Source organism: Leucopleurus acutus (assembly GCF_964270905.1).
Source record: "Leucopleurus acutus genome assembly, chromosome: 8".
Taxonomy (NCBI): Eukaryota; Metazoa; Chordata; class Mammalia; order Artiodactyla; family Delphinidae; genus Leucopleurus; species Leucopleurus acutus.
The window spans coordinates 109275586-109285874 of record NC_139151.1 but is presented as its reverse complement, the minus strand read 5'-3'; the positions used below and the strand labels follow the sequence as shown (position 1 = coordinate 109285874).

The window sequence follows — 10289 nt, the reverse complement described above, 5'->3', positions numbered from 1 at the left end:
CTCGGCAGGCGGGCGGCCCCGGGGGAGGCTGTGGGCCCGTCTGGCGTCTGGGACCCTCTGAGCGGCTGTGTTGCTGGCGCAGTCTCTGCCTGGGCGACCTTCGCCCCTGCCAGGCGCCGCCCCACTTTATGACCCTTTACAACGACTGCCGCCAACCAACCGCAGGACTGGCCTCCACCAAGGGGGCCCCCGCCGGCCGCCGGCCAGGCCGCGCCGGCTGCCAGGAGGGGCAGACCAGGTGGTTACCCGGCCGGAACCGGGACACATGCAGGGGCTGACAGGGGCTCAACCCACAGACCCCAAGACAGAGGAACCCAGAGCTGGTGGGCGGCACTGGGGGCCTGGGCGGGCTGGGGCTGGGGTGGGCCTCTGTGTTTGCTGTACTTGCCCCCCAACCCGGGATGGCCCTCTGCTGGGCCCCTCTGCCAGAACCCTCGTGGGCACAGCTCCTAAGGCGGCCCGGGAGGTTCAGGCTCAGGCTGCAGGTGTTCCCCTCCGGGCCCACCTCCTGTCCCCGAGTTTAGGGGACAGGTCTGGAAGGGAAAGGTTATATGTGTCCTAGGGACTCCCCTGCCTGTCCCAGAAACAAGCCAGCTTCTTCCAGGGGGCTGGGCGGGGTCACAGTGACAAGGATGGCAGTGCTTCGGGGCAGCTGGCAGCTGGGGGGGGACCCTGGGCCCCGACAGAGGGGCATCCTTGTGAGGGGCCCATGGCAGAGGCCCCCAACTGCCCCACCTCCATCTTTCCTCAGCCCCCTAAGCCCAGCAGCTGGGAGAGGACACTGGGTCGGGGAGGGGCTGCTGTGATGGGTCGGGCGGAGCCCTTCACACCTCCAGGCCCCAGGCCATGTGCGCCTGAAACACCTTCGCAGAGCAACCCTGAGCCCGTGGTCCTACAAGGCCTCCTGCAGCCTGGCACTTGGGGTGTCATCACCGGCCCTGCTCCACAGGCCCCGGGAGGTCAAGCCACCCATCCAGACTGCACGCCTGGACCGGGAGCCAGGACTCATGCTCAGGTACCTTCACTGGGGAGTGGCCTGCTGGGTCCTGCCTGTTGCCTCTTCCTGCTTGGCCGAGCCTCCTTGCCCCCTCACCGCTGCCCCCCGGGGCAGGATCTAGGGGACATCTCCCAGAGCCCCTGAATGTTTGCTGTGTGGATGTCAGAGGTGCCGGGCGGCTTCCAGGGAGCTCAGTGGATGGGGCAGGAGAGAAGGAAGCGGAAAGATGAGGCTCCCCGCTGGCTTCCCAGGTTGAAAGGGCAGCTGGGCATAGCCACGGTCCTAGAATCCCGAGGATGGGTCTCTCCTTCCCTCTGGCAGCTGTGCCCTGCAGCAGCTTCCTCGATGGTACCCAGACGGCGCACAGAGCGGGCTCACAGGGCCAGGGTCTGAATTGCTCCTTTATTGGTGCCAACTGCAACCCCCCCTCCTCCGCCCCCCTCCCCTGTCCAGGCTCCCCTTGGGAGGTTCCTTCTTCCTCAAGGCCTCCTCTGGGTCCCCTCAGCAGCAGGGATGGCCGGCTCTGACACCATGACCCCAGCCCTCAGTCCAAGAGGCATCTGGGGAGACCAGGCCTGATCCTCGGGGGGCCTCAGGGGCATCCTGCAGAGACAGCCAGGTTAGGGGTTGGGGTCTTGGTGCTGGAGACCGCTGCCCACCCGGCGAAACTGGGCCTTCTCTGGTCACCAGCGCTGACAGTTTCACCCTCCCAGACCCCTGGGCAATTGCTGTGTCCAGTTGTGCCCGGGACCTGGGGTGCCCCAGGGAGGGAGGCTATGGGGCAGGGAATGGGGGATGGGGGGATGGGACTGGTGCTCACCAGGCCTGCAGGGTGGGCGCGTCCGACCACAGCAGGCAGAGGTGGCCCTCCGCAGAGTTGGTCCAGGCTGTGCTGTTCTCTGTGTCCTGCTCGCTGCTCCCCACCCCAAGTCAGAATTAGTCTGGAGTTGGGGAGCGCCCTGGCAGGTCCACCCCCATCCCGCCACCCCTCACCTGCGCTTCCCCACCAGGCCCTGCAGCAGCCGCTGCAGCCGCGCGCTCTCCCGCAGGCGGCTGAGCTCGCTGGTGAAAGTCCCGTCCGAGTGTCGCGGGGCCCTGCGGAGGGGACGCGGAGGGGGCCGGGTGTGTGGGGGGGGTCAGGGCCGGGGCGGGGTGGGAGCGGGCGGGCGCGGGGCCCGGGGCCGCGGGCTCACCTGGGGGGCGCGGGGCGCGCGGCGCAGCCCCGGAGCAGCGGCGGCGGCAGCAGCAGTAGCAGCAGCAGCAGGGCCCGAGTGGCCATGGTGGGCGCCGGGCGGGGGCTGAGCGGCCGTGGGGCCGCGGCCCCCTTTATAGCGGCGCCCGGGAGCGGGAGCGGGGCGGGCGGGGGTCGGCGCCACCTCGGCTCCGCGCCGCCCGAGCCGCGCCCCATCGATCGCGCGGGAAGGTCAGGGCCGCCCCCCCAGCTGTCGCCCCGGCCGCCCGCCCGCCCCCACCGCCGCGGCGGCGCCCCTCGGCGGGCCCGCTGGGGTCGGGCGCCCGGGGACAAGAGGACCCCCGCGGGGGCGGCGGGCGGGACCTGCGGGGTGTCGGCCCGTGCAGTGACCTTTCCCAGTCGCCGGGCGCGGGGCGGCGGGGGAGCGGCGGCAGGTGGGCCGGGGGCGGTGGGGGCGGGCGGGGGCTGATGCCGCGCAAGACCTGGGCCTGGGGCGCCTTGGCCTTTGGGTGCATTTTTGGAGGCGGGAGACCTGAGCGTGCTTCGGGCCTTTTACAACCAGCACCCATGAAATCCTTACACGTAAATTACAAATCGAGTAAGGGGACTTCTTATAAGCCAGTAGTTCTTGTGTTAAACTTTATATGCATTTTAAAGATCATTAGTAGACTTTCTTTAGAGCAGTTTTAGGGTTAGGGAAGAATGGAGCTGAAAGTACGGGAGCTCACACACGCATGTGCCCAGCCTCCCCAGCACCAGGCATTAGTTTGGGACATTCGTTACAATTGATGAACCAGTATTGTACATTATTATTAACTAAACCCATGATTCACAGTACGGTTCACCTTGGTGTTGTACATTCTGTGGGTTTTGACAAATGTACAATGACACGAGTCTGCTATTGTAGACAGTACCACCCAGGGCCCTGCCCTAAAAGTCCCCTGCTCGCCACCTGTTCACCCCTCCTTCAACAACCCCTGATCTTTTCACTGTCTCCATAGTTTTACCTTTTCCAGAATGTCATAAGGTTGGAAGCATACAGTTTGTGGCCTTTTCTTATTGGCTCCTTTCACTTAGTTATATGCATTTAAGGTTCCTCCATGGCTTGTCATGGCCTGATAGCTCATTCCTTTTTAGTGCTGAATAATATTTCATTGTCCAATGGACCACAGTTTATTTATCCACTCACCTATTAAAGGACATCTTTGTTGCTTCCAAGTTTTGGCAATTATGAATAAAGCTGCTGTACACATCTGTGTGCAGGTTTCTGTGTGGAAACAAGTTTTCAGCTCCTTTGGGTAAACACCAAGGACCACGATTGCTGGATCCCATGGTAAGGTTATGGTCTGCTTTATAGGAAAGCAGCAGACTGTCTTCCAAAGTGGCCGCACCGTTTTGCATTCACACCAGGGCGTGTGTCGTGGTATCTCATTGTTGTTTTCTCTACATGTATTTGCAACAGCTGCTGCGGCCTCTTCTTGCACAAATTTGGCAAATTAAAACCGCTAAACTTTAACAACATTGACGGATTAATGACATTCATGAGAACACTCAAAATTGTGAGTAGTGTCGTTTAACCAGTCAGATGTCTTAGCACCTCAAACACTTAAGTGACCAGGCAGATCTTCATAGGAAAGATCTTCCTATTAAAAAAAATTTTTTGCACGCAGTAAAATTGACTTCTAAAAAATTAACATACTGTAAAAAATGAATTTCAACACATGTATGGTCCGTGTAGCCACCACCATAATCAGGATACAGAGCAAGTCCATCACCCCAAAGAACCCCCTCCTGCTGCCCTTTGTGGTCACATCCACTGCCCTGAGCGACTTCAGTCGCACCTGCTCGAGGCCCCCAGCAGTCACTAGCATAGAAGGACAGACCGGATGGAACCGAGGCAAGGACAGGCGGGCTGTGTCCTGCATGTGCGCGGCACAGAGGACTTTGTGACCAGCTGTCTCCATCGCGCCTGAATGGCTGTCGCCGGTTGTCTCTGCCGCTCAGAATCTCTCCAGAGACGGTCCTGGCCTGTGTCCTCCACACCCACGTGTGGCTGCCTCAGCGTTGCATGCTGAAATGCGACAGGTAACGAGGACCGGACCCTGATGGGAACTGGAGCAGGAATGGACGGGTCCGCTCACACCTTGCCTGGTTTGGACCCTACTCTGAAACACACAACACAAGCTACATGACTAAACGCCACGTTCAACCCACAGATTTCAGGGAGAGCCCCAGGGATTTCCAGGACATCAACCCTGGCTGGGTCCTCATTACAAACGCACAGAAAACAGTCAACGTATGTGAATAGCTATTTGAAGCCTCTAATCGGACATCACTCTGTGTGTGGGATCCTCCTAATGGCCAATTTCAGGATTCAGGTTTCTGAGGAAGAATATGCAGCTTTATTTATTTATTTATTTATTTTGCGGTACGCGGGCCTCTCGCTGTTGTGGCCTCTCCCGTTGCAGAGCACAGGCTCCGGACGCGCAGGCTCAGCGGCCGTGGCTCACGGGCCCAGCCACTCCGCGGCATGTGGGATCTTCCCGGACCGGGGCACGAACCTGTGTCCCCTGCATCGGCAGGCAGACTCTCAACCACTGCGCCGCCAGGGAAGCCCCGCAGCTTTATTTTTTCACGGTAGAACATAGGAGGGAGCGTTTTCGAAGCAGAAGAATTTCTCTCGCTGTGACACAGTTTTATTCTCTGAATACTAAAGCACAGAAAACATTCTCTACTCTTTTTTTGTTTGTTTGTTTTAACCAAGATTTAAATGTCAAGTTTAAGTTAATTGTATCTACTCTTAGTCCTACATTAGGAGTGTCCTAGGAAGGTATTGAAAAGAATTATTTCTCTCAAATCTCCGACCACACTGCTCTTCCCCGCCTTCCACAGAACTGCAAACTCCAGTGTGACTTAGGTTATGTTTGGCTGGATGCTTTCACACTGTGAGCCTGGGACCCACGGTAATAGAGTGCAGCCTTTCTGTGGCCTTAATGAACATCCCCTCTTAAGGACCAGAAAAAAAATAAGTTTTTTATTATAGAGAATTATAAACATACAAAAGTAGACAAACGCCCATGTACCGTTACTCAGCTTCAACAATTTATGATAAATCTTATCTATCCCTGTTGATTTTCTCTATTTTTTTCAAATTAATTTTGGAGCAGGTTTCAGAACTTGTATCATTTTACCTGTAAGGATTTCAGCATATATCTCAAAAAGTTAAGGACTGTCAATTGTCGAGGACCCCACAGAGATCGTCACCAAGGGAGCCCGTTGATCAAACGAATCTGAGTTAACAAACGCAAGCCAGAAAGAGCATGGGCTGAGAATGGCTCAAGGGGTGTCGTTATCAGGCTTTGGGATAAGGGCACAATTGCTCTAAGAAGGGTCTTTCAAAGCAGGAAACTGGCCAGGATTGAGAAAAGGCTGTAAATAGTTTAGGGCTGGTGAACACAGGGAGACAACATTCTTAATATGGTGAAACTTACAGTGCTTTCCTATTTCTTGTCTTCTGCTTAATTAAGATAACAACATAATATATGGGCGATAACCCCATATATTACCTCCCAAAGCGTCATTATTTTATGTTCCAGATATAGATCTGGAATTTATGTTGCACATGGTGTTAGGCAGTGACTAAGTTTCATTTTTTCTATGCGGCTGTCCAGTTGTCCAGCATTAGTTACTGAAAGACCATATTTCTCCACTGCCCTTCAATGTCATTGTAACTGTGAACCAGCCATCTTAGGTCTAGGTCCACACTCCCTGTTATATGCCATCAGCCTGATTTTCTCATCCTTCATACTGTCTTAGCCACAATGCCTCAACTACTTCACTATCTTAGTTACGGTACTTTTATAAGTCTTCATAGCTGACAGATCAAATCTGTTCACCTTGTTTTTCTTCAAGAGTGTTTTAACAATTTTTGACCCTCTGCATTTCCATATAAATCCTGGGATCTACTTGTCAAGGTTTACAGAAAGATACTGTTAGGAGACTAATGAAAACTTCATCAAATTGTTAGATCAATTTTAGAATTCTATGAAATTGTGCTTCCGAATCGCGATTCCCCAATGATGAGTGACGTAGGGCATCTTTCACGTGCTTCTTGGTCATTTGTGTACCTTCTTTGGAAACCATTGCAAATCCAAGGTCATGAAGATTTGCCCCTATACTTTCTTCTGAGTTTTATAGGTTTATTTTAATTTTTATTATTTTTCTTGTAAGACTCTTGTTTTTCCACCATACCATGCAGCTTGTGGGATCTTATGTTCCCAACCAGGATCGAACCCAGGCCCCCCGCAGTGAGAGAACAGAGTCCTCACCACTGGACAGCCAGGGAATTCCCAGTTGTATAGTTTTAGATCAAATATTTTAGACTTTGATTCATTTTGAGTTAAGTTTCGTATATGGTGTGAGGTAAGGATTGAACTTCATTGTTTTGCATGTGGATGTCCAGTTGTTCCAATGCCATGTATTGAAGAAACTCTTCTTTCCCTATTAAATAGTCTTGACACCCCTGTTAAAAGTCAATTGAGGGATTCCCTGGTGGCGCAGTGGTTGAGAGTCCACCTGCCGATGCAGGGGACGCGGGTTCGTGCCCCTGTCCGGGAAGATCCCACATGCCGCGGAGCGGCTGGGCCCGTGAGCCATGGCCGCTGAACCTGCGCGTCCGGAGCCTGTGCTCCACAACGGGAGAGGCCACAACAGTGAGAGGCCCGTGTACTGCATAAAAAAAAAAAAAAAAAGTCAATTGATCACACCAACATGCCACAACTAGAGAGAAGCCTGTGCGCCACAACAAAAGATCCTGTGTGCTGCAACTAAGACCTGATGCAGCCAAAAATAAATAAATAAATATTTTTTAAAAAGAAAATCAATTGATCACAGATGTATGGGTTTATATCTGAACCCTCGATTCTATTCCATTGATGTTTATGTCTGTCCTTATCACCAGTATCATATTGTTTTGATTCCTGTAGTTTTGTAGCAATATTTGGAATCAGCAACTGTGCCAACTTTGTTTTTTCCTTTTCAAGAATGTTTTGGTTATTTGGGTTTCTTTGCAATTCCATATGAATTTTAGTTTTGGATTTCTTAAAAAAAATGTCACTGGAGTTTCACTTGGGAGCGTATTGAATCTGGGGATCATTTGGTGAGAAAAGGCATCTTAACAATATTAAATCTTCCAGTCCATGAACATTAGATTGACTTATTTATGCCTTCTTTAATCTCTTCCAGCAATGTTTTCTGGTTTTCAGTGTACAAGTCTTTCACCTTCTTGGTTAAATTTTTTACTAAGTATTTTATTCTTTTTGATGCTATTTCAAATGAATTACTTTCTTAATTTCATTTTTGGATTGTTCATTGCTAATGTATAGAAACATAACTGATTCTTATATGTCAATCTTATATCCTGAAACTTTGTTGAATTTGTTTGTTAGCTCTAACAGGTTTTTTTTTCCTTTCCTTTTTTTTCCTTCCTTATGTATTTTCTATACATAAGATCATGCTATCTGCAAATAGAAATAGTTTTACTTTTTTCTCTCCAATTTTGGGTGCCTTTTATTTCTTTTTCTTGCCCAGTTGCTCTGGCTAGAACTTCCAGGACATGTTGTATAGAAGCAACGAAGTTGGGTATCCTTGTCTTTTTCATGATCTCAAGGGAAAGGTTTCAGTCTCATCACTGAGTATGATGTTTTGTGTTTTTCATATATGGCCTTGATCGTGTTGAGGAAATTTCTTTCTATTCCTAGCTTATTGAGTCTTTTTATCATGAAAGTGTGTTGGATTTCATCAAATGCACTTTTCTGCATCAACTGAGATGATTAAATTTATTCCTCCATTCTATTAATGTGATGTATTACACTGATTGAGTTTTGTCTGTTGAATCACCCTTGCATTCCTGGGATAAATCCCCATTTGATCATAGTGTATAATCCTTTAAAAAGTGCTGCTGGATTTGGCTTGATCATATTTTGTCGAAGAGTTTTATATGTATATTTATAAGGGATACGCATCTGCAGTTTTCTTTCCTGTAGTATCATTACTGTTGAGCTTTGAGAGTTCTTTATGTATTTTGCATACAAGTCATTTGCTAGAAATGCAATTTGGTGATATTTTCTTCCATCCTATGACTGAAAGTTTTTAATTTTAGTGAAGTCCAGTTTATCTATTTTTTTCATTTGTAAATCCATGCTTTTGGTGTCATGTCTAAAACTCTTTGCCTAACCCCTTGTCACAAAGATTTTCTCCCATCTTTTCTTCCAAATTTTTTATAGTTTTAGGTTTTACATTTAAGTCTATGATTATATAGATATATCACTTTGCTGTAAACCTGAAAATAACACAGTATTGTAAATCAACTACAGTGGAAGAAAGAAAGAAAGAAAGAAAAAGAAAGACAGAAAAGTCATCCAGATAAGAAAAGAAGAAATAAAATTGTCTCTATTCATGAACAAGATCATTATCTATGTAGAAATCCTGAAGAAAACCAAAGGAAAAAAAAAAAATCCTTGAACTAATAGTGAGTTTAGCAACATCAAAAGATACAAGTTCGGGCTTCCCTGGTGGTGCAGTGGCTGAGAATCCACCTGCCGATGCAGGGGACGCGGGTTCGTGCCCCGGTCCGGGAAGATCCCACATGCTGCGGAGCAGCTGGGCCCGTGAGCCGTGGCCGCTGGGCCTGCGCGTCCGGAGACTGTGCTCTGCAACGGGAGAGGCCGCAACAGTGAAAGGCCCGTGTACCGCAAAAAAAAAAAAAAAAAAAAAAAAGATACAAGGTCCATATACAAAACTGCTTCTGCTCATTGGCAATGAACAACTGGAAACCAAAAATTTTTTAACTACCATTTACAGTCGTACCAGAAAACATGAAATACTTAGGTACAAATCTTACAAAATATGTGCAGGATCTGTATGCTGAAAAGTACAAAATACTGATGAAAGAAATCAAGGAATATCTAAATAAATGGAGAGATATACTATATTCATGAATTGGAAGACTCAATATTGTTAAGATGTCAATTTCCCCCAGTCAAATTCCCAGCAGGACTTTTTTGTAGATATAGACAAGCTGATTCTAAAATTCATACATACAAGGGAACTCGAGTAGTCAAAACAATTTTGTGAAAGAACAACTTTAGAGGACCCACGCTACCTGATATCATGACTTACTATAAAGCCACAATAATCAAGACTGTACTATTGTTGAAAGGAAAGGCGCTTGGATAATGGAACTGAATAGAAGTCAAGAAATAGCCCCACACAAATATGATCAAGTGCTTTTGGACAAAAGTTCAGAGGCAGTTCTATGGAGAGAAAACAATATTTTCAACAAGTGGTGCTGGGATAACTGGACATCCATAGGCAAGAAAAATCAATCACTCACCTCAGCTCATACCTTACACATAAGGTATCATGTGTGTAAGGTATCAGGCTCATACCTTACACATAAAAAAAAATTAACCAAATACACTGTTAGGAGAATGAAGAGACAAGCTACAGTCTGGGAGGAAATATTTTCAAATTACATATCTGACATTTTCCCCCCGTTTTAGTGTGCAATGACAAGTCTTTGTGATTTTTTTGGGGCGGGGGCGGGGCTGTGCCGCACGGCATGTGGGATCTTAGTTCCCTGACCATAGATCAAACCCTTGCCGCCTGCAGTGGAAACGTGGAGTCTCACCCACTGGACCACCAGGGAACTCCCTCGTTGTGATTTTTTTTTTTTAAAGAATTATTTTGACTATGGAGATAATTTTTTTTTAATTTATTTATTTTTATTTATGTATTTTTGGCTGTGTTGGGTCTTCGTTTCTGTGCGAGGGCTTTCTCTAGTTGCGGCGAGCGGGGGCCACTCTTCATCGTGGTGCGCAGGCCTTTCACTATCGCGGCCTCTCTTATTGCGGAGAACAGGCTCCAGACGCGCAGGCTCAGTAGTTATGGCTCACGGGCCCAGTTGCTCCATGGCATGTGGGATCTTCCCAGACCAGGGCTTGAACCCGTGTCCGCTGCACTGGCAGGCAGATTCTCAACCACTGCGCCACCAGGGAGGTCCCCTCGTTGTGATTTTTATTGTCATGTCCCCAATGGCTA

General features: G+C 49.2%; 1 protein-coding gene across 1 annotated transcript; it reads right to left on the bottom strand.

The window, feature by feature from the left end:
* Positions 1 to 1476: 1476 nt before the first annotated feature.
* Positions 1477 to 2276, bottom strand: SCT (secretin; the record flags this gene model as incomplete). The annotated part of the gene is made up of 4 exons (XM_082843772.1): positions 1477 to 1600; positions 1818 to 1910; positions 1991 to 2092; positions 2191 to 2276. The coding sequence occupies 4 exons, from the start codon at positions 2274 to 2276 to the stop codon at positions 1477 to 1479; spliced, it is 405 nt and encodes a 134-aa protein (XP_082699898.1).
* Positions 2277 to 10289: the final 8013 nt, after the last annotated feature.